Genomic DNA, 23862 nt, shown 5'->3' on the forward strand with positions numbered 1-23862 from the left:
AATGTACTCAGTAACTGAATGATATCTCACGAGTCTCAGTTGAAAACATTGAATTCTTGGTGTCATTTTTGCAATTTCCTTTAGTTTAAGAAGAGTAACGAAAGGTTTGTGGTCAGTTTCAATTTTAAACTTTAAACCCATGACACAATCAGAGAACTTCTTGCAAGCCCACGTGGTTGTTAATACTTCTTTTCCAATGGTTGCATACCTTTCTCTGTGTCTGTGAGAGACCTTGAGGCGTAATACACTGGTCTTCTTTGTCCACCTTTTGAACTTGAAACAGCACTGCACCCAAGCTTGTAGATGATGCATCTACTGATACAATTGTTGGCAACTCTGGATTTTAGTATTCCAGAATCTTTGGTGAAATTAGGAGACTTTTGATCTTATCAAAAGCATTTGCTCGTCCACATTCCAGCACCACTGTTGATTTTGGCTTAACAGCTGTCATTGATTTCCACCAAGTTTGGTAGGAACTTGCCTACTTGATTAACCACGCTGAGGAATCTTTATTAATCTGTTATGGTTCGAGGCTGTGGGAACTCTGTAGTCACTTTGGTCTTCTGCGGGTTGGTAGTAAATCCTGAAGCTTGCACAATGTGCTCAAGGAATTTTATCACACGCTTTGCAAACTTATATTTGTCATTCAATGTCGAACTTGCTTTTTGTAGAACTTTGAGGACTACTCGCAGTCGACAGTTATGTCCTTCCTTCAATGAATTGTGTATCAGAATGTCATCCATATGGAATATTACCATTTCCCTGCTTTCCAGGATCTGAGACATCATTCTTTGGAATATCTCGGGTGCAGAAGCAATTCCGAATGGTAACCTGTTAAAACGGTAATGACCAAATGGGATGATAAAAGTAAGATTCATTGTCTAGAGGCAACTGTCAAAAGCTATTGTTTGTATCCAATTTTGTGAAAAGGATGCTTTTTGCTAAGTTAGCGAGACTTTCATCCACTGATGCTATCGAGTGGATATTGCGCTCTACTGACTTATTTAATTGAGTAAAGTCCAGGCAGATTTTAATTGAACCATTAGCTTTGATACTGTGACCATTCCAGAACATACTTTGTCAGTATAGTTAATGGAGTGATGAATACTTTTGTAACACATGTCCAATCTCGCTCTTGACTTTATCCAAGAGTGGGTGAGGGACCTTCCTGTGAAAAGACATATAGGCTTAGCGTCCACCCTCAGGGTTTTGTGATATTCTGTCTTTTTTATGCCTGGAAATGTGGATGGAAATTCATTTCTGAATACATTACTGGACTGTTCCTCAGCAATTTCATCAACCTTGTAAATCAGTCTCAACTGCAAATGTGCTTTATGCTCAATAATGATGAATCTTCGTTCTATATAACATACAGGGTTCAATAATTTCTTTATCCTTATATCTTAATCTTGCCAAGTGCTGGCCTCTTACTTTCATTGTAGTCCCTCCTGGACCTTTCAACTGGATGGTGGATGGCTGTAATGTGATATTTTTAAGCTGCTTTACTTCAGCAGATAACACTGAAACACCTATGCCAGTATCTAGCCCCAGTAATTATTTCCTGTTTTGTAACTTCTGCTAGGAAGGTTATTTGTTTTTTCTGTGGTTCTTCCACTTCTTGGACTTGATTTGTCCTTGTTATTTTCTCTTTCTTCCTCTGAGCTATTGTTACTTTAGATCGCCAGACAATTTTAAAATGACCTAACTTCCCACTGTTGTGACACTCTGCTCCCCTTGCTGGGCATTCTTTCCTGCCACACCAAGAGCATTTTGAGATGGCATTTGGCATAGTTTTTCACGTACTATTGCTTCGCTGCACTTTTTCTTTTTATCTGACATATTGAATGGTTGCACTGTTTCTTTTCCATTTTCACCATGAACAACCTCTCTGTTTTGCTCAGTCTTTTAGACCAATTGCACTGCCTTTGAGAGAGTTAAATCTTCCTTTGTTTACAAAAGGTCTGATAGCATTTGATCCAATACACCAACTACTATACATTCGCAAATTCATTAATCTCCGAGGATCTCATAGTCACAATTCTCCACAAGCCTGTACAGGTCATTTATGAATGAATCCACGCATTCATCCAGTTTTTGTTTCCTCTTATTAAATTTTGCTTGCTCAATGATCAAATTTTTTTCAGAATCTGATGTACAAATTGAATGCCTGGAGTGCTTCATCGTATGAGCTTGAAGCCTCATCAACGCCCTGTCTCGCAGTTATGTTGTCTGCATTAGCCCCTACTGCATGGAGTATAGTGCTGACCTGATCCTTTTTTTCCTTCTTATGCAAACCTGAAGCTGTTCCATATCTGGAGAATTGCTTCCTCCAATTGTCCCAGTGTTGAGCCTGTTGTGGCCTTCAGCACTTTGGAATGGTTCAGGGAGTGACATTGTAGACTCCATGCTTGCCTTAAGCTCTGGATCTGTTGCTGATTCAGACGTTTGGCTTGTAGACTGTGATCTGTACTCACTACTGTCTGGATTCTGGGTCTGAGTGTCAGCTTGCATCTGTTGCACCCATGATGCTCTGTTCTCAGGTGGATCTTTGATCTATTTTATTCTTGTTCTTTTTCTAATGATTTGTATGTCTGTAAGGTCTGCAGTCTTCACTTACAGGTTTTCCTGGGTCTTTTACACTCTGTCTGCTGCTACCATGTTTCATCTTGGGTTTGGGTTTTGGTTGGGGTTTCTTTAGGCTTTGCCTGTTACCCTAAGAATGCTACCATAGACTTTTATTCAAAAAGACCATCCTGGTTTATTTACAGATCTATGTATGTCTCAGTACTCCATATAAGGTTTTACTCCTCCTTACCACCAGATCTCAGTTACTTAATCATGTGCCATTGCATCATAGTTATATCAGTAGTTACGTCAGTATCAGGTACTCTTGATGTTAACCCTTTACTCAACAGCCCTGACCCCAGGAACTCAGGTTGGCATATCACAATTCCTTTCCTGTCACAATTCTGTAATGGAATTGGATGCTGGATTTTCAGACCATTGTACTTGGATACCTCCTTAAAACAATTCTGAGCTAATTATCCCATTTTAAAAATTGTTTTAATTCAATGTTTTTTTTAAAGCAGAAGTGTGCAATGAAACAGAATTAATTAATGGCTTCATAGTGAAGTAGTGATCATAATATGATTGAATTTCACATTCAGTTTGGGGGTGAGAGGAGTGGATCTATGACTAGTGTTTTAAACTTAAATAAGGGCTGTTATGAGGATATGAAGAATGAGCTGGCTAAAGTGAACTAAGAAATTAGGTTAAGATTCGGTAGAGATGTAGTGGCAGACATTTAAGGGGATATTTCAGAATACTCAGAAAAGGTACATTTCAGTGAGGAAGAAAAATTCAAGGAAAGGATACATCATGGCTAACTAAAGAAGCTAAAGTTAGTATCAACTTGAAAGAAAAAGTGTATAACTATATAAAGGCATTTGACAAGGTGCCACATCAAAGATTATTGCAAAAAATAAGAGCTCATGGTGCAGGGGGTAACACATTAGCGTGGATAGAGGATTGGTTCGCTAACAGGAAACAGAGACTTGGCATAAATAGATCATTTAAGGGTCGGCAAGAAGTAACAAGTGGAGTGGCTACAGGAATCACTGCTGGGTCATCAACTATTTACAATTTATATCAATGACTTGGATGAAGGGACCAAATGTATGGTTGTTAAATTTGCTGATAATACAAAGATAGGTAGGAAAGTGGATTGTGAAGAGGACATGAGGAGTCTGCAAAAGGACATAGATAGGTTAAGTGAGTAGGCAAAAAATTGGCAGGTGGAGTATAATGTGGGAAAATGTGAACTTGTCCACTCTGGCAGGAAGAAGAGAAAACAGCATATTATTTCAATGAAGAGAGATTGCAGAACTCTGAGCTACAGAGGGATCTTGGTGCCCTGGTACATGAATAAGGAAAAGTCAGTATGCAGGTACAGGAAGTGATTAGGAAGGCAAATGGAATGTTGTCCTTTATTGCAAGTGGAATGGAATTTAAAAGTAGAGAAGTTTTGCTACAGTTTTACAGGTTGTTGGTGAAACCACATCTAGAGTACTGTGTACAGTTTTGGTCTTCTTGTTTAAGAAAGAATATAAGTATGTTAGAAGCAGTTCAGAGATGGTTCACTCGACTGATACCTGGGATGGGGCATTTTCTTAGGGAAGGTAGGGCAGGCTTGACCTGTATTCATTGGAGTTTAGAAGAATAAGATCCTGAGGACTTGACAGGATGGTGCTGAAAAGATGTTTCCCCTTGTGGGAGGGACACCTCCCATTTAAGCTGGAGGTGAGATGCCATTTTTTCTGACAGTCATGAATCTTTGGAACTTTCTTCCCCAGAAAGCAATGGAGGCAGGGTCATTGAATATTTTTAAGGCAAATGTAGATAGATTATTTACAAACAAGGGATTCAGAGGTTATCAGGGGTAGGCGGAATGTGGAGTTGAGACCACAATCAGATCAGCAGAGGAGGCTAGAGTGGCTGAATGGCCTACTCCTGCTCCTAATTTGAATGTTCGTATTCCACAAATTAACTAGTCAGGTGTTTAAGTCATTGGGCCACTTCTCCAAATGCGTTTTTGTTTTAAAAAGAAAAAGGTTTTTGCTTCTGAGCCTTAGTCCAGTAAAATAATTGCATACAGTTGCAGTTAAAGTAATCAAACGTTGGTGGGTCCAGTGCCCAGGAAGTACACATTGCCTTATTCAATGCTGGAATTCAAAACCTAACTAGTCAACAATAACTATCCAAAAGAAAGCTGCCTTCACTGAATTTACATAATGCTGAATGAATATACTTTTGTACCACTCAATTGTTACTATATTTTGTCTTTTTACACAAGGGTCACCCTCCATTAGTGAAGGCACTTGCTGAACTATATGGAGATATATGTGGTCGTTCCATCAATCCAAATAAAGAGATTGTGGTAACAGTTGGAGGGTACGGTTCTCTTTCTAACTCAATCCAAGGACTGATTGACGAGGGAGATGAGGTAAAAAAAAAGCAAACAGTTTTTTTTGTGTGTTTGAATATGTGCTAATCAGCACAAAAAAGTGGGAGTGATGTGGTTCTTGCAATTGTGCCATGAGCTTGTCCAATGTGTGACTGCGACCCATGGCCAGGACAGTCCCAGTTTTGGTCTTTGCTCTGTACTGATCTCCACTTCCTAGAATGGAGGTGGGATGCTCCAGCTGGACTCTGTTGCCTCTAGATTAGGTTAAATAATCATTTCTTCTGTCCCTCCCAAACCAAACGTGGGCATTTGCAGCACTCGTGTTGCTTTTCAGAAGAGATACTGAACTGACATTCCAGCTGCCCCCTAAGGTGGATGTGAAAGAACCCAGTGTACTATTTGAAGAGAGCACAGAGTTCTTCTGGTGCCTGGCCAACATTTTCCCTCAACCATTATCACTGTCAGTTCATTTAATACTTCCCTTCATAAATATACACATGCCAGCAACATACATCAGCAGCAACAGCAGAATTATACACAAGCACAATCTGTAACCTCATGGCCCAGCATATCCCCTGCTCTACTATTGCCATCAAACCGGTGGATCAACTCTGGTTCAATGAAGAATGCAGAAGGACATGCTGGGAGCAGCACCAGGCATACCTAAAAATGGGGTGTCAACCTGATAAAGCTACAGCACACAATTTCTTGCATGCCAAATAGCAAAAGCAGCACTTGATAGACAGAGCTAAGTAATCCCACAACCAAAGTTCAGATCTAAGCTCTGCAGTCCTGAAACATCCAGTTGTGAATGGTGGTGGACAGATAAACAACCAACTGGAGGAGGAAGCTCCACAAATATCCTCATTCTCAACGATGGGGGAGCCCAGCATATCAGTGCGAAAGATAAGCCTGAAACATTTGCAACAATCTTCAGCAGAAGTGCCGAGTGGATGATCCATCTTGGCCTCCTCTGAAGGTCAACAGCATCACAGATGCCAGTCTTCAGCCAATTCGATTCACTCCACTTGATATCAAGAAACTGCTGAAGGCACTAGATACTGCAAAGGCTATGGACCTTGACAATATTCCAGAAATTGTACTGAAGGCTTGTGCTCCAGCACTACCTGCGCCCTTAGTCAAGTTGTTCCAGTACAGCTACAACACTGGCATCTACCCAGCAATGTGGAAAACTGCCCAGGTATGTTCTGTCCACACAAAGCAGGACAAATCCACAGGTCAATTACTGCCCCATCAATCTACTCTTAATCATCAGTAAATTGATGGAAGGTGTTGTCGATAGTACTATCAAGCAGCACTTACTCAGCAATAACCTGCTCACTGACGCTTAGTTTGGGTTCTGCCAGGGCCACTCAGCTCCTGACCTCATTATAGCCTTGGTCCAAACATGGACAAAAGAGCTGAACTCTACAGGTGAGGTGAGAGCGACTGACCTTGACATTAAGACATTAAGCATTTGACAGAGTGTAGCATCAAGGAGCCCTAGCAAAACTGGAGTCAATTGGAATCAAGGGGAAAGCTCTCCGCTGGTTGGAGTTATACCTGGCACGAAGGAAAATGGTTGTGGTTGTTGGAGGTCAATCATCTCAGTCCTAGGACATCATTGTAGGAGTTCCTCAGAGTAGTGTCCTTGGGCCAACCATCTTCAGCTGCTCCATCAATGACCTTCCTTCCATCATAAGGTCAGAAGTGGGGATGTTCGCTGATGATTGCACAATATTCAGCACCATTCGCGACTCCTCAGATACTGAAGCAGTGCATGCCCATATGCAGCAAGACGGGACAACATTCAGGCTTGGGCTGATAAGTGCCAAGTGACATTTGCATCACACAGGTGCCAGGCAATGACCATCCCCAACAAGAGAGAATCCAACCATTTTCCCTTGACATTCAATGGCATTATCATCACTGAAGCCCCCACTTTCAACATCCTGGGGGGTTACCATTGACCAGAAACTGAACTGCAGTGGTCCTGTTGCATTCCTACACATTAGACAATGGGCATTTAACTACACCACCCCCCCCCACCACGCCCCCACAACCCCCGCCACCAAAATCCTCCAAATGCTGACTGAGCAGCTTCTGCCCTCCTGGTCCCACTCATGATCACAACTTTTGTTTCAGAACATTCTCTGTTAGCTTTGAAACTTCCCTTTGTACTACTGGCTCTGGATCATTTCTAAGTCCTTATCATGTCATGGGGCTAAAGGTAGCATAATGCTAATGTCACTGGACTAGTAATCCAGAGGCCCAGGCTAAGGCTCTGGGGGCACAGCTTCAAATCCCACTATGGAAGCTGGTGGATACTGTAACCACAAGAGCAGGTCAGAGGCTGGGATCTCTCCAAAGCCTGTCCACCATCTACGAGGCACAAGTCAGGAGTTTGATGGAATACTCTTCACTTGCCTGGATGAGTGCAGCTCCAACAACACTCAAGAAGCTCAACACCATTCAGGACAAAGGAGCCCGCTTGATTGGCACCCTATCCGCCACCTTCAACATCTACTCACTCCATCACCGACGCACTGTAGCAGAAGCATCTACAAGGTACACTGCAGGAACTCACCAAGGCTCCTTCAACAGCACCTTCCAAATCTGTGACCGCTACCACCTGGAAGGACAAGGGCAGTGGATGCATGGGAACACCACCACCTGCAAGTTCTCCACCAAGCCATATACCATCCTGACTTGGAAATATATCACCATTCCTGCACTGTTGCTGGGTCAAAATCCTGGAACTCCTCCCCACTAACAGCACTGTGGGTGTACCTACACCACATGGACTGCAGTGATTTCAGAAGGCAGCTCACCACCACCTTCTCAAGGGCAGTTGGGGATGAGGAATGAAAATGCTGGCCTTTAGTTAGCGAGGCGCATGTCCCATGAAAGAATAAAAAGAAACTTTTCTTTGCAGTCTATATTGTTACAACAAAATGCCAAAAAGCCAAGCAAAACTACATTTATGTTGTTCTCTACAAGTGAGAAATAGCTTTCTTGACCACGTTGCATGGTATCTCACCACGTTCCAGTCCTTTGATTCAAAATTAGATGATTTGTAAAGGGGAGATGCTGGACCAGCATTTATTGCCCATCCCTGATTGCCCTTGAGAACTGAGTGGCTTCTTGGGCCATTTTGGAGGGCATTTAAGAGTCAACCACATTGCTGTGGGTCTGGAGTCACATATAAGCTATATTTTCCTTCCACAAAGGGACATTAGTGAACCAGATGGGATTTTACGACAATGGTTTCATCATTAGACTTTTAATTCCAGATTTTTTTTATTGAATTCAAATTCACTATCTGCTGTGGTGGGATTCGAACCCAGGTCCCCAGAGGATTACCCTGGGACTCTGGACCACTAGGCCGGTGACAATGCTGCCGCCTCCCCTGTAAAGTAACCTTGTTACAACAGCAGTGAACTTACATAAAAAAAATTAACAGCCAAAGAAAGTGTTTTGCCACTGGCACACACCACTGAAGTGAAATAGGGCAGATGAAACTTTTTAAGTACTGAATGTCTTTTGAATCTTGCACATTCGTTACCTGCTAAAAATGATGTCCCTTGTTTTTGTAGGACTTTGTTGTGTGTAGGTTGGCTGTCATGTTTGCCTACATTACAACAGTGGCACGTCAGTAATAATTCTTTGGCTGGAGAGTGTGTTATATTGTCCTGAGGTCCCGAAACACAAATTTATACAAATATAAGTTTTTTTTTCTAGATTAGTGAATCCATTTTTAATACACTTTTAATTTCAGGTGATAATTATTGAGCCATTCTTTGACTGTTTTGAACTAATGGTTAAAATGGCTGGAGGCACCCCAGTCTTCATCTCGTTACGGCCTGTGAGTATTTGATCCAACGGAGCTATGAAACACAAAATATAACTTACTATTTTCTAAGAAGTTTGGCAGTGGATTTTGCATTTGCATGGACAAAAATTATTGTTTTAAACTTATGATTTGTATTTTAATCATTTCTATTGTCACCAAGTCAGTACGTTGAAATCAACGGCTAACGATAATGGTAAAATACATTCATCGTTGTTCCAAGTGAGGCACTGTAACCTCTATTAGAAAGAAGCTGAATGCCTGTAATCCTTCTTTTCTCCAAAGGTGGGGCTGCAACCTTTTTAAAAAAAACAATTTAAAAAAAATGTTTATTTCACAGAATCATAGAACAGTTACAGAAGGAAGCAATTCGGTCCATGTATCCTTGCCAGCTCTCTGCAAGAGCAGCTCAGCTAGTCCCACTCCCCCACCTTTTTTCTGATCCCTGCATATCTTTTCCCCCTTCAGATGTTTATCCAATTCCCTACTGAAAGCCATAACTGAATCTGGCTCCATCACACTCTTGGGCAGTCCAGTCCAAATTCTAACCTCTCGCTGCATAAAAAGTGGTCGATAAATGCTGGCCTTGTCCACGACACCCCTACTCCAAGAAACTGATTCAGCATCAATTGGAGTATTGTGATCGCTTCGGGGAACCACACTTTAGGAAGGAAGTGAAGGCATTAAAAAGGGTGCGGGAAAATGACATAAAAAGTGTTTTCCTCATGTCACCATTGCTCTTTCGCCAATCTCCTTAAATCAGTGCCCTCTAGTTCTTGACCTTCCTGTCAACAGGAATGATTTCTTCTTATCTATTCTGTCTAGACCCCTCATGATTTTGAACATCTCTATCTCCTCTCAACCTTCTCTTCTCCAAGGAGAACATCCCCAGCTTCTCCAAATAATCCAGATAACTGAAGCCCCTCATCCCTACAACCATTCTCCTAAATCTTTTCTGTACCCTCTCTTTTAGTACTCTAATGGATGTCTGGGCTCTCAGCCAAGAATACATAATGAGTTTTGACTGGGAACCCAGAAATCCATTAGCCTGTTGAAACATCTGAGCCCTGGAAAACATTACTTGATTGACAGCTTTGGCACCATGATCCATGCTATCAATTGCACAATGTTTATTTACACAAGGTTTCAAGTGCTTGTAATTTCGGTTGTTGATCCTTTAAAATGTCTGGACCATTGACACTTTTATTGGTCTTTGTTAAAAAGGTTTTTTTTTAAGAAAATGGTTGTCAATGAATGTTTTTTAAAGCTTTTTTACACATCCTACTGTCACAGTAGGGATCATTGATTCTATACTATGTGTAGTGGGGGAGTGGGCATGGAAATGCCATAGCTTGTTTCCCTCATGCAGACGGTGGTTCACAACACCTCTCGAGGTGCCTTGTGCCACAGCTCTTTGAAAAGCTGGCCTGACTCCATGCAGAGGACTAGGACATGCCTAGCCCCGCAATAGAGCCAGCCAGGAATTCAGAGTGGGTGTCCGTGACCCGAACCAGCACGCATCCTTAAAAGGCCTGGTGAAAATTAGAAATCCCTGGAATGGGGTTGGGAAACGCAGAATCGGGTCCTGGCCGCTATTTTTACCGCAAAAATCGAGCCCCATATAGCTTCCTGTCATTTTCCATTTCTCTGCTGTCAGTAGCACTGTGCCTGAGAAGACACTGAGAAGTTCTTTGTACATTGCTGAGCACTGTTTATCTAGGAGTGGGGGTGGGGGGGTGGTGGGCGGGGGGGGGTCGGAAGAAAAGGCACCAGCTGCAACAATACATGATTCTGTGTTGAATGGGCACAGTCACTGCACCTTTGCCTAATTCTGTAAGATTTAGAACAACACTGTACTGTTCAGCATGCTTTCAATTGCCAACCCAAAAGGAACTAACCAAAGTGCTTCAGTCAATCAGAGATAAGTGCCTGAATTTCTGCTGGGTTCTTCCAGCTTCATTCTGGCAGATCAGTGGAAATTCCAGAAATTGGCACAGTCGACTGTTTTCCCTATTTCTTAGGTTGGACCGGCAATTGAAGACACGCAGAAATACTGCCACAAAACCAGTAATCTGTCCTAGAGTTTAGCCCACTGTGCATGATTAGCTATCCCATGGAGAAGCAGATCACTCAGTCCCCTGGGGAGTGTGGAGAAGATGCAGCAAAAAGCTTGTCTGTCCTGACGATTGCCATGATCTCATTGAAAGGCATAAGAGAAAACATAAGTAATAGGAGCTGGTGTAAGCCATATGGACCCTCGAGTCTGCTTCACCATTCAATCCTGTCCCCATACCCCTTAATCCCTTGAGAGATCAAACAGGCTCAAGGGGAAAATTGACCAACTCCTGTGTCCTGAATAAAAATATTCCTCACAGTTGCTACGCTGGCTGTACTTTTACTGAAGGTTCTTGAGCTACAAAATGAAAGAAAGGTAAAGATAAAAACAGAAAATGCCTGTCAGCCAGTATCTTTAAGAGAAAAGGCAGGCCAGCATTCTCGGTGTATAGCATTCATCAGAACTGAAGATACACAGCCTGGTAGGGAGGGTAAGGAAAGTTCCCAAGTCAGTCGCATTGAATGGGAGTGTGGAAATGAGGACTTCAGCAATGATGGCAGTGAAAATCAGGTGGAGCTGCAAAGGGTCTGTGGGAAAGGGTCTGGCACATACAGGGTTAATGTGGGACTGAGTACAGCACAATGCACACAGCGATGCGAGAAGGCACGTGACCCTGACCAAGAGTCAGTGTGGTGTTGAGCGGAGATGTGTAAAGACTGAGGGTGGGTGGAAGCATCCCAGATTTGCACTAAATGTGATAGCGGGTAGCAAAACGACATTTTACCCTCCAGCCACAATGGCAGATTTTCGTTCCTTCCCGGCACGTTCTGCCTCATTAATAACGCATTGACGGGAAACAGGCCGGATCGCTGGTGGGTGGGCTCGGATTTGCCCATGGCCATGGACCTCAGCCCTTCCTCGCTCCGGGTGCCGTATTTAAAGCGCGCCAGAGCACAACCTACTTCATGTTTATAGACCAGGACTGCTCCAGCCCACAGATGGCCCCAACAGGAATGAAGATGGCAGCCTTCAAATTTAGTGATGCCTCTCTGGAACGCAGTGGAATGCTGCTGCGATGCCCCTCAACCCGCTCTGCTCGCAGGAGGTCCACGAGAATCACCAATTCGGCTTGGGAGGCAGTGGTCAATGCCACCGGAGCACAGAGGATGTCAGCCATCCAGTGCAGGAAGAGGATGAATGATCTCATCTGTTCCGCCAGGGTAAGTCAATCACTCTCCTCACTCTCAACTCACACGCACACAAACCCATCGCACATCCACAGGGATCTCACACCTCAAGGGACAACAGCATTAACTCTCTCACACACACCCTCACATCTCCATCAGGCTCATATCCTCTGGAGCTCACGTCCTCATCCTGTCCATGGCTTCACTCACCACACAGTCATTCCAAGCAGTGCCATGCATCCTGCCCACACTCTCTCCATCTGTTTTCATGCAGGAGAAGCTGGCCCACAACAGCAGGGAGAGGTGCCAGACAGGGGGTAGAGTAGACCACATTAGGCCTCTCACTCACTCTGTGGAGCATCCCATTGCGCTGACTGGTGAGGATGTGGATTGTGCCTGCAGTGAGTGAGGTTGGCAACAAACACCCACGTGAGGATCCTGCACCACATCATCCCTCTCTCAATGCAACTGTGAGTGCTCTCTCTCCTGTTTTTAACTCTGCTGCTATGCACTAATTATCTCTACTTTAGTTTACAGGGAGCCCTGCCAAGCGACCAATGTGCTCAGCCAGCCAGTCCCTCAGCTTCATCCAGGTCCTCACCTCCAGCAAAAGGACCCCAGCTCAGTCTAGGTCTTCACCTCCAGCCAAAGGACACCATCTCTGTTGAAGAGCTGGAAATAAGCAGCCTGGAAGACCCACCGCCAACTCACACCCTCCACCAGTGCAGAGACACATATCTCCATGGGACCTAGATCTAGACTGCTGGGGAAAAGGCATCTGTGAGGTCCGAGTCAGATGACGAGTCTCTGGATTCAGACTTGAAACTCATTGTGGAGAGTTTACAGAAGGCAGGGAAACACCACGCAGAGCTGTTGGAAGACCTCAACAGAGTGGCACGCGAGTCAGAGGAGTGCGTCCGCCTGCTCTCTGAAGTGGTGTCCGCTTGTGCGCATATGGAGGTCTCCATGGGAAGGATGGCGGATGCCACGGAGACCCTGGTCCAGCAGAACGCGGAGATGCGCACAGACCTGCACTTCATCGCGGAAGCCATGGGGGAGTTCCTGAAAATTGATGCAGGGGCAAGAGTTGTTTGGGGCTGGGAGGGAAGAGTTGTTTGGAGGAGGAGGGGAAGAGTTACTTGGAGGGGGGAGAGATTGTGAGGGGGGAAGAGTTGTTTGGGGAGGAGAGTTGTTTGAGGGGGTAGAGCGTTCATGAGCAAGGGGCTGGTGGAGAGTTGTTGACCAGGGGAGTTGGAGAGCTGATGAGCAGGAGCCAATGGTTTAGTCCACAACCGTTTAAAAGGGCAGCATTTTCTGTGCCCGCTAGTGTTGAGTGTGTTCGACAACATGAGTGGACACCATGGCGAGAAAGGCAAAAATCAGCTTCAGGACATCATCAAACCTGTTTGCAATCGTCCGCTCTGCCCATCAATGATGGGCCATGTTTCCCGCCATTGGATGTGGGGAAGTTCATTGCAATACATCTACATCTCATTATAACCCCAGCCTGCCGGAATCATCCCACCGCCAACACCCCCCCAGCTGGATTCTCCAAGCACGTCAGTGTGATTGCATGCTAATGTGTTTCACAACAACATATATACGACATACACTTGACAGGCTGCACTTTGATGGGAACTCGGAGGTCAGTGCACAGTTAGGTTGCGCAGCGCTCGCCAGGGTTGCTTGTGGACTTCAAGGTGGAGGCAACTTTGGGGGGGGGTCAAGGGCTGCGTTGCGGTTGAGGCGAGTTTGGGGGTTGGGGTGGTAAGGGCTGCCCTGCGGCCGATGGAAGTGCATAAGCGTGCGCAGGTTTGGGGGGAGAGAAACTGCCACGCATCAGGGAAACCTTGTTTAAAATGACCATTCTTCCGCAGCTGAGACAGTTCAGTTCAGATGCAGCTACAAATGACGTGCTTGGAGTTGGGCCTCTAGCTTATCTGCCCACTCAAGCAATGCAGAGGCATGAAAGTGCTACCAAATGTTCCAGAGCTTTTCACCCCTCAGGCACAGACTGCAAACAAATGAGCATTTTAGTGGACTGCAGAACAATTGGACGATTGCACACATTGTACAATCTCCTTGCGAAAGCTGGCCATGGAGAAGTCACTGGTGGAGAGGCTCACAGCCTCTTGCAATGTCATCATTCTGGTTTGGGCCAGTCTCCCCCATGGTTAAAGCTAACAGCCTTCCAGTGTGGGTTAGGAGAATGCCTGTACCTGAGCTGAGAGCACAGCATGCATTCCAATGGGCAAAGCTGCTGCCAATTGGTCAGGTGGAGTGGGGCAGAGGATGGTGGGGTTTCGGGCAACCTTGCAGTGCTCTGGCCATCCAAGTGGTGGCCAGCACTCTCCAGGATGCATTAAGGGGCCTTCAGACTTAGCAGAGAGAGGTTCTTAGAACACCCAAGCAAACCCACGCATCTCTCTTGTTTCATCCTGCAGGAGGGGTACATCAGGAACACAGAGTCTGGTGGACTAGCCGTATGCCTTGTGGCTTACAGAGAGTGGAGATGACGGAGGAGAGAGCAACGGAGGTTCATTGGCTGGGCAGAGGGAGGAGCAGCACCCTCAGGAAGAAAGGGTGGCTGGGGCTCCTGCACATGCTGCTGAAGAGCCACAGTGAGCTCTGGTCGGCGCTTAGCTAGATCTACCTTTCATTCCTGCAAATGACTGAGCACCAGTGTCACCGAAGACTGCACGTGTGTAGGCAACTGCTCAGTCACATCTGCCAGCTGCTGCAGGGCTTGGTGCCACAGGGATGTGAGGGCATCCACTGCCAGTGGCTGTGAAGGTAACCTCGGTGCTTAATTTATTATGCCAGTGGCTCTTTCCAGGGCTCCACACGTGATCTCTGTGGGATATCACAAGCCTCCACCGAGAAAGGCATCCATGAGGTAACGGATGCCATCTTCGCAAAGGCACACAACTTTGTGCATTTCGCCTGGGACCAGGCCAGGATGCCAGAGCCATTGGATTTGCCCATATCTCAGTTTTCCCACAGGTGCAGGGTGCCATCAACTGCCTTCCGATGGTGCCCAGATTCTCTGTCGCTTGTGATCTCCATCGCAACAAGTGGTCAACTATGCCAACCGCGAGGGCTTCCATTCGCTGAATGTGCAGCTGGTGGGCGACCACCACGAACATATCCCGCAGGTCTGCGCTTGGTTTCCAGGAAGCGTCCACGATGCCTATATTTTCAGTCAGTCTCAGATCCCTGACGTTTTCCAGGGTCCATAGAGGCTGCAGAAGTGGCTTCCCGGGGACAAGGGCTACCCGCAGAGAACGTGGCTGATGATGCCCGTGCAGCCGCCTCAGACTGCAGTGCCCGTGCAGCCGCCTCAGACTGCAGTGCCCGTGCAGCCGCCTCAGACTGCAGCGCCCGTGCAGCCGCCTCAGACTGCAGCGGAGTGAAGGAATAACGAGGCTCATGCTGCAACTCACCCCTTGGTGGAGCAGACCATTGGGTGCTGAAAATGAGATTCCGGTGCCTGGATTGGTCTGGTGGAGCCCTGCAATATAGTCCAAACATCGTCGCCGCCTGCTGCGCCCTTTGCAGTGCATGTTTGTAACGAGGAGCAGAGATGGAGGAGCTGGAGGTCTCCACAGATGAGAAGGATGTAGACGAGGGGGGATGAGGGTGAGGAGGTTCTCAAAGGTGACGATGAAGGTTATGAGGCCATCGCCCTGGCCAGATGAGGCAGGTGTGCTTGGGAAGCCCTCGTAGCTGTTAGATTTGTGGAGGATAATGACGGCAGTGAGGACACTCCATGGATCGTCGCATTACCTCTGTAAATGTCTGACTCCTGCCTGGCCGTGGGCAGCTCACTTACGCCTTGTGATCAGGGTCATATCATGAAATGCAGCCGTGAATCTTTAAATGCATCTGATCCTTTGTCAGCCTTCAGTACCTGACCCCTTCAAGAGCACATCGTCACTGGTCACAGATGCTGAAGAAATAGGGGGGCCAGCCCCACCTCAAAGATGCAGAGAGCACACAGAGAGAATGATGGCGGCGCCTGCCTACAACATTCTGGCAGCAATGACCAGCACCATCGAGGTGCAGACATCAGTAATGTGTTCAGTGAGTGTGAGGCCGGACCGTCACTTTGGTCTGAAGGTTACACACTGCACAGGAAAGGGGCCCTGGACTGAGACATCTGCCTTCATCTTGCACACGAACATTGCTGATCAGAACAAGGAGCCATAGGCAAGGAGACATCCTTGGGAGTTCAGTTACAATATTTATTTACAATAGTGAACATTATGTACAAGTGCTTAACACCCATGCCCAGGCTATGCAACTCCCAAGAGTTACATCTTCTTAATCTTCCTAACTCTGCTCCCCCAACATCCAAGCGGGGGTGGAGGCAGTCTGCTGACTGCTGTGCCTTGTCTGTGATGACCTTGACAGGCGTCCTCTGAAGGGCCAAGACCTGGAGGGCCCCGGCCTGCTTTCAAGGTCCTGCTGTGCGTCAGTGGCACCCTCCTTGGCCTGTGGAGCTGGAGCTGCTGGGGTCACAGGAAGAGGGGAATCGGATGGGCCAGACACTGCCTGAGTCACCTGGATGGGTGGCCCCGGGTGTGCACCTGCTGATCCTCCTCCCTATGGGTGCCTGAAGGCTCCTGGCTGACACCTTGAGGAGAAGTGTTAGCTGGAGTGAGATTGAGCTGCCCTGCACCTCTTTTATGTTGACTCTATTGGAGGCCAAGTATGGCGTCAGCAATGAAGTTCATCCTGCACAACAGTGCTGGACGATGTCTTGGACCAAGGTCTCCATAGCGGCTACCATCCTATCAGTGTTGACCTCGGTGCAATGGCATGCCGGCACTATCGCCTCCGCCTGAAGGTGGACAGACTCCTCCATCGTGCCTTGCAATCTGAGGAATGTAGCGGACATCCCTTCCTGATATTCCGAGTTTACCTTTTGCAGTTCCAGCAACAGACATATGACTGAGTCCAGAGGCCCATCACCTGGCTCGGACTCAGCAGATTTCTGGCCTCCAGCAGTCCTCCGTGTTCCAGAGATCTAGGAAGTCCCTGTCGCTGCCTGCTGTGGATCAGACAGTACGATGTGCTCAGTAGATTGTGACCCCAAGGCCACTCTAGAACTGGATCCCACCGAGGTGCGTGTCTCTGTGCTGGCGGAGGGTGCAGGTGAGCGCTGTGACGGGTCTTCATGAAGGTACCTTCAGACTCCTCTTCAGAGGTTTCTTTGGGGCTTGATTGGAAGCGCTGGGTTGTAGACCTACTTGACTGTTTCTCAGGTGTGCCTGCGGAAGTAAGGGGAGATAATTGGTGCATTGCAGTGGCCTGTGAAACAGGACACATCAGTCACAGCATGGTTGTCTGATGGAAGTTGCACTGCTGGACCCTCACTTGGTAGAGCAGCGCTGACCTCACCGTCAGCATGAGTAGGGTCCAGGTCCTCGCTAGATGGCTGTATTTTCAAAATCCGTGAGGACCTTTAATTTCAGGCATTCCTCCGTCAGTCTGCGACCTCTCCCCCTTGTGTGTCAACTTGTCCTGCACGAATTGAGATGGAGAGAGTGCAAGCAGGATGCCTGCCAGGCCAGATGATAAGTATGCCTGGCATGTATGGATGATTGGTGGTCCCATGACGGGATGAGGACAGTGAAGGTGTGTGAGGGAGTGAATGGTGATGTCCCTTGAACCGGCAATGAGTGAGGGCCCTGTGGATGCGTGATGAGGGTTTTGTGAGTGTGTGAGTTGAGGGTGATGAGAAGAGTGACTTTCCCTGGTGGAACGGAGGAGATCATTCATCCTTTTTCGCGGGGCATTGGCACTGACTGACACTGCCACTGCTTCCCAAGCTAGATTGGTGATGTTGCTGGCTCTCCTTGCTGGCCAAGGAAAAGGTAGAGGACCTAATGGCAGGCCCCCATGGCTTCCAAAAGGCACTCGAGGGACATGTCACTAAACCGGGGTGGCGGTGGGGAGGGGGGAAGCTGCAGCCTTCTTGCCTTTCGGGGCCATGTCTTCTGTGTCGCAGTCCTGGGCTGGAAACACTGAGAGGTGTGCACGTGAATGCGCTTTAAATATGGTGCCCAACATGAGGAAGCAGTGAGGTGATGGCATGGTGATTGAATGAGACCCTGCCCGCCATCGAAATGGTGTGTTTCCCAGAAATGCATAATTAATGTGGTGGGATTGGGACGACATGGTGTGAGAAGCCACCATTGCAGCCAGTGGGTAAAACATAGTTTTTCCCACCTGCTACCACACTTAGTGCAAATCTGGTACAATTCCACCCAAAGAACCGGATGGGGCCTCGTTGCTAAGAATCGTGAACGCGCATTTAATGGAGCCTCGGTGCCAATCCCAGGGCTGTTCCTCCAGAGTCTCCACTCGACACTTGCCGTTGCTGCCTCACAATCCCAAATGATCATTCCACATGGGAAATCCTGTCCTAGGAAATTGAGGGATTTGGGGAGCAGCCAGAAAAGTAGAGTTGAGGGAGAAGATCCGCCATGGTCATCTTGAATGGCGGAGTATGCTGGAGGGGGTCACATGGTTTACTTCCGCTCCTATTTCTTACAGTCTTAAATATTTCGCACCATTCCTTTATTGTAAACGCTAGGATATCTGGTGGAAAGGTCAAATGTGCTGTTTGCGTCTTCGTTAAAGGTACAAGAAAACGTTGAGCAAGGCGTGAGCTACAGTGGAGATTGGAAACTTAATGAAGAAGAACTTGCTAGTAAATTTAATTCCCGGACTAAAGCAATAATCATTAACACGCCCAATAATCCATTGGGCAAGGTAAGGATTCAAAGTCTAACCTTTTGATTTCTTGAAAGGCTAGACATCAAATTTCAATCTATCAGATCACAGGATTTGCATGGGCTGCACCAAAAGCAAGAGCTTTGAATCTAAAATGAAATCAAACAATACTGATTAGCAGCCAGCTGAACTCCTTTACATTTGTAGAATTGAAGATGCCCTCATGCATTTAAGGGAAATAGTTCAACCAAAAGAAGTCAATTATTATTAAGTTACATATTGAGTTGCACAGAGAATTAATAGATTCCTCAGAGTATTTTATGGGCTATAACACATCTAATAATTATGTTGGCATTGTGGATCAAGGCTGAATGCAAGACTTGTGTGTTTTTTTCTCTGATTCTTTAAATCCTGGATGTTTATTTACTAATTTTCTTAATCTCTACATTGCGTGCTTCTGGTTTCTGAAAATGTCATAACTTCCGTTAGAGCTGTATTATCAAGTGTTGCTGTACCTCATCAAATCAACGAAAGGGAAGAGGTTTTGTGTGCGTTACTGCATTTCAAAATAAAAATGACGATGATGCAAGGCCTAAGTGCTTTATTGATAAACAAATTTGCACAGGCTATCCAATTGCAGTGCTGTAAGTAACCTGTTTGTTTGAATGGACTAGGATGAACATTGTGATTAGAACCTAGCAATTTTGTGTGCCACTTGACTGCTTTCTTTCTAAGCCTGCTTTTTGCAGCTTTCTATAAAAAGGGAATTTATTTTTAATTAACCTCACCACCTTCAAAAAAAAAAATTGGCCAGATTACCGTTTTGGCCAGGGAACTCTCTTTTGTATTCTAATGAACTTTGGTTTACGTGTTTAGATATTTAAAATGGAAGAACTGAAGATAATTGCAGACCTGTGCATTAAGCATGATGTTCTCTGCATCAGTGATGAGGTGTATGAGTGGCTCGTGTACAGTGGACATAAGCACATCAAAATAGGTAATACTGAACATGTTAGCTTATTGAAAAGGTCAGCAGAGAAGATGGGCCTGTACTGGTATGAGCACACATCCTGAAAGCAATGCTTCAGTTAGCCATGTGGGCCCTTCTCTGTGGAATTCACTCCTTAAACTTTTCTACCTCACTCTCCCCTTTGTAAGGCACTCCTTAAAACCTACATCTTTAAGCAAACACTTAGTCACCTGTCCTAATAGCTCCTCCTTCTGCTCAGTATCATTTCCTGTCTGATTGCACTCCTGTGTAGAGCTTTGCAACGTTATCCTATGTTAAAGGCTTTGTATAAATGCTAGTTCTTTTCAAGAGGCTCGGAGAGAGAGGACAGGAATTCATACCTTTTGCTAACCAATATAAAGAACAGTTCCTATAAACCCGCTGAGGTTCAGACTGCTCTGTGTAGGTGAAGAAGTGTTCTCATCAACACTGCCTCTGCGCTAAGAAGATTTAGTGGGAATCGTTTTAAAGTTTGCTCAAGACTCACTACAATGGGTCTGCTGGCTGAGGTCTAGATAGATGACATTGTGTTCTGGCTGCCCTTGAGCCATGTCTCCATCTGAGACCAACAAGGTTGCCAGTCCCCACTTTAATGAATGGTGATTGTGTGGCTATATCATCCAAATGGATCTTTTACTTTAGCCATTGACATGAGATTCTACTTGGCTACATTTTTTTTTCTCCCATTATGGATATGAAATACTTTCTCTTTTTGCCTTGGTTCTGCCCAGCCTCCTGGATTCTATACTGACTATAAGAGGGAAGTTCCATGACCTGCACCCGCACTTCACAGTTCTGGTCTGATTTAACAGCTCCATTTACAAGAATACCTCGGGGTTATTCTTTGGGAAAGATTGTTGCAAATTCTGTGGAAGTTTTAACCTTGCAGTCACTGCTAAGCTCCCTTTTTCACCATGAATGACATTGAACTTGATACGGTGCCTTAACTAATCTGGAACAATGGCAGTGTAGTTAATGCTGGCTAAGGGAATGGAAAATGAAATAGCTGAACTTTAAATAAAATACATTGGTAGAGAGATATGGAAAAACATGCACTGTTACTTAATCTGCATCTTTATAACATTTGCAATACTGTAGCCAGATTACGTTAAACTTGCTGCCCTTGTCAAAAATCATTAATAACCTTGTTCTCGCCTACTAGCCTTTTCCTATTTAACACGCAACAATTAAATGTTTAAACCATTTCCTTGAGTGGGTTTGCTCTTTTTATCTTTCCTCCCAGCTTTCTCTCCTGAAGCTGTTGATTCATGGTGGGTTACATTTACAGGGGTACTAATTGCCCTCTGCCCTCTGGTACCTCATCCAGACAGTCAATTTTCACAACTAGCCCAGACAACAAGGGCTTGATTTCCCTCTTCCTGCCCTTACCTTGTAGGGGAAACACTTCCACTGGCCATCCTGACCAAGGCCTCATTTCCTGGGTGGGAAGTGGTTGGATATTCAGGGAGGGGTCCTGACAGGATCCACCTTGCCTGATTTTGGGTGGGATAACAGATGAAAATGTGCCCCAAGCCAATGGGCCATTTTAAGTGGGGGGGCATCATGGCCAAGCTTGATCCTTCACTAACTTTCAAACACAAGACCACTGGATAGTGATCAGGAGCAGGCACTCCAGCCACATCTCCCCATGGTTTATCCACACTTTGCCTCGACAAGCTGACCTATTTTGAGTCCCTTGTGTTTTCACTATGCTGATGTGTACTTATGTTGCTTAGCTCTCTTACATGAGCAGTGTTATGTGACCAATTGTTTTCATCTGAAATATTTTCTTCCCTTCACTTCCATAGCCACTTTGCCGGGAATGTGGGAGAGGACCATTACCATAGGAAGTGCTGGCAAAACATTTAGCGTAACTGGCTGGAAGGTGAGATTTTTATGAATTTATCTATTTGTTTGTTCTAAACTAAGAGTGAGCAGCTCATTATGTAACGTGCCATGTAAAATCTCTTTCTGCTGGTATCTGCACAAATAAAGCCTCTGCTCATTTCGCCGGGGCTCAGCGGGTAGTACTCTTGCCTTTGAGTCAAAAGATTGTGGGTTCGAGACCCCCTCCAAAGGCTTGAACAAAATTGAAACAAATCTAGTGCAATACTGCATGGGTGCTGCACTGTCTGAGTTGCTGTCTTTTGATAAAGCAATAAAGCAAGGCTCTCGTGGATGAGAACAATCCCCCAGCACTATTTTGAAGAAGAACAGGGGGAGTTATTCCCAGTTTCCTGCCCAGTATTTCTCCCTCAATCAGCGTCACTAAAAACAGACAATCTGGTCATTATCATGCTGCTGTTTGTGGGACCTTGTCATGCACTAAGTTTCCTACATCAAACAATGACGATACTTCAGAATACGTAATTAGCTGTAAAAGATTTTGGGCTATTCTGAGACAGTGAAAGGTGCTATCTAAAAGCAAATCTTTTTTTCTTTTCTAAAAATGTAATGCTTAGTTTATACAGAATGAATAGAATAATTATTTATGCTGTGGCTTTTTATCCTCTCTGGCAGCTTGGTTGGTCTATTGGTCCAGAACACCTGATAAAACATCTGCAGACTGTTCAACAGAACACCATTTATACTTGCTGCACCCCTGTTCAGGTAGGAGGGTGTATCTCTTTTAATTAGCAACTACTTCAGAAAACAACCAATGCTCAGTGCTTGAACAGGTTAAACATAGGAGATTCCAGCACAGAAGGAGGCCATTCAGCCCACAGTCCCTATGATGCCAGCTCTTTGAAAAGCTATCCAATTAGTCCCATTCCCTTGCTCGCTATGCATAGCCCTACAATTTCCCACTTCCCTATAATTATTTATCCATTCCCCATTTGAAAGTTACTATTGAATCTGTTTGTGAATGCATGAATGTCTAGCTTTTATTAGCCACTGAAGCTTTTTAGATGTTGTACAGATGGGTTGTTCCAATATCAACCAACCAAGGAAACAGCCACAGCATTTGGGATCTTTTTACTCTGCAGCCAAATTCTGCCTACAATGAAACGTTCAGCTTCTGGGTGACACTGCCAAGTTTCTCTCTGTGCTTTTTTAAAAAAGTTCAGCCGGCTGCCTTGTTGGGTTCCAGACCTTGCCCGCTGCAGCTCTGTAAGTGGCTGCTCAGCACCTCCCTTATGAAGTGAAAAGTGAAATTCGTCGTAGTTCTGGAGGATCATAGGCTGCTCTCTCTCATTAGAGAGAGAGAGAGAGAGAGAGAGACGACTGGTGGTGAGTTTAACCTAAGGGTCACCGCACCTCAGGCGAGGAGTGAGGTTGAGAAGGCGTGGATGGCCTCAGCTGGTACACGAGTTGAATCCCCGTAACAGTGCAGCTGAGAAACAGGAGCCCCGGCCGTGAAGCTGGCTTCCCGCTGCCTGGTACCATTGGGCTGCACAGCTTTTCGTTTTGTTTGATTTGTTTAGGTTGTTTCGGAATGAAGTTTGTACCGATGCCACAACGTTGGCACGTGACGTTTTTAACTGAGTCCCGATGCAGCTGACCCCAGGTCCTTGGGGTAAGTTTTTGATCGCGTTCTGTCACTGTTAGTTCACTGACATGTGCTTTTCAAAATGCACCCATGGGGCCTGAACTTCCTCAGGGTGGGTGATCAGCGAGGGATTGCCACTCCGTGCTCAATTACTTACATCACATTTCTTTTCTATCCTATCTCGCCTGACCTTCCAGCTCAGGCCGGGCAAGATCTGGGCAGTGTAATACATCCTAGAGACCCAGGGTCGAACTCTAGGAAGGTCGAAGGGAAGGGGACCACATTCCTTTTCTTTATACAGCACTAGCCGCTGCAAACCAGATAGGTTTAAAGGTCCATTGAAATTTAAAGGTTTTTGACAGGCCAGGGAGAAAGTAAGTGTCTAAGGTAAGTGGATAAGATTTGGGGGTGGAAATCGGAGGTGGGGGTTGGAGGTTGGAGATCGGGTGGGGTCGGGGGACTGGAGATCAGGGGGAGAGTCAGAAATCAGCTGGGGAGGGTGTCGGGCCTTGGGTTGTTGGGGGGGGGGCGGTGGTGGCGGAGCGGGTGGGGGGAGTGTAGGATGT

General features: G+C 45.9%; 1 protein-coding gene across 12 annotated transcripts in view; it reads left to right on the forward strand.

Moving 5' to 3' along the window:
• Positions 1 to 23862, forward strand: part of LOC121288889 (transcription initiation factor IIB) — a 128900-nt gene that overhangs the window by 16339 nt on the left and 88699 nt on the right. For 9 of the 12 annotated variants that reach the window (XM_041207707.1, XM_041207705.1, XM_041207710.1 and 6 more), the window contains 6 exons: positions 4853 to 5002; positions 8742 to 8828; positions 18705 to 18836; positions 19674 to 19794; positions 21615 to 21691; positions 22327 to 22416. The exons of 1 other annotated variant lie outside the window; for it this stretch is intronic. In XM_041207707.1, coding sequence (XP_041063641.1) covers positions 4853 to 5002; positions 8742 to 8828; positions 18705 to 18836; positions 19674 to 19794; positions 21615 to 21691; positions 22327 to 22416 — 657 coding nt within the window. The remainder of the gene's footprint in view (positions 1 to 4852; positions 5003 to 8741; positions 8829 to 18704; positions 18837 to 19673; positions 19795 to 21614; positions 21692 to 22326; positions 22417 to 23862) is intronic. 2 more of the 12 variants (XM_041207708.1, XM_041207709.1) reach the window with 2 other exon arrangements.

This window comes from Carcharodon carcharias, chromosome 16, assembly GCF_017639515.1.
Source record: "Carcharodon carcharias isolate sCarCar2 chromosome 16, sCarCar2.pri, whole genome shotgun sequence".
Classification (NCBI taxonomy): Eukaryota; Metazoa; Chordata; class Chondrichthyes; order Lamniformes; family Lamnidae; genus Carcharodon; species Carcharodon carcharias.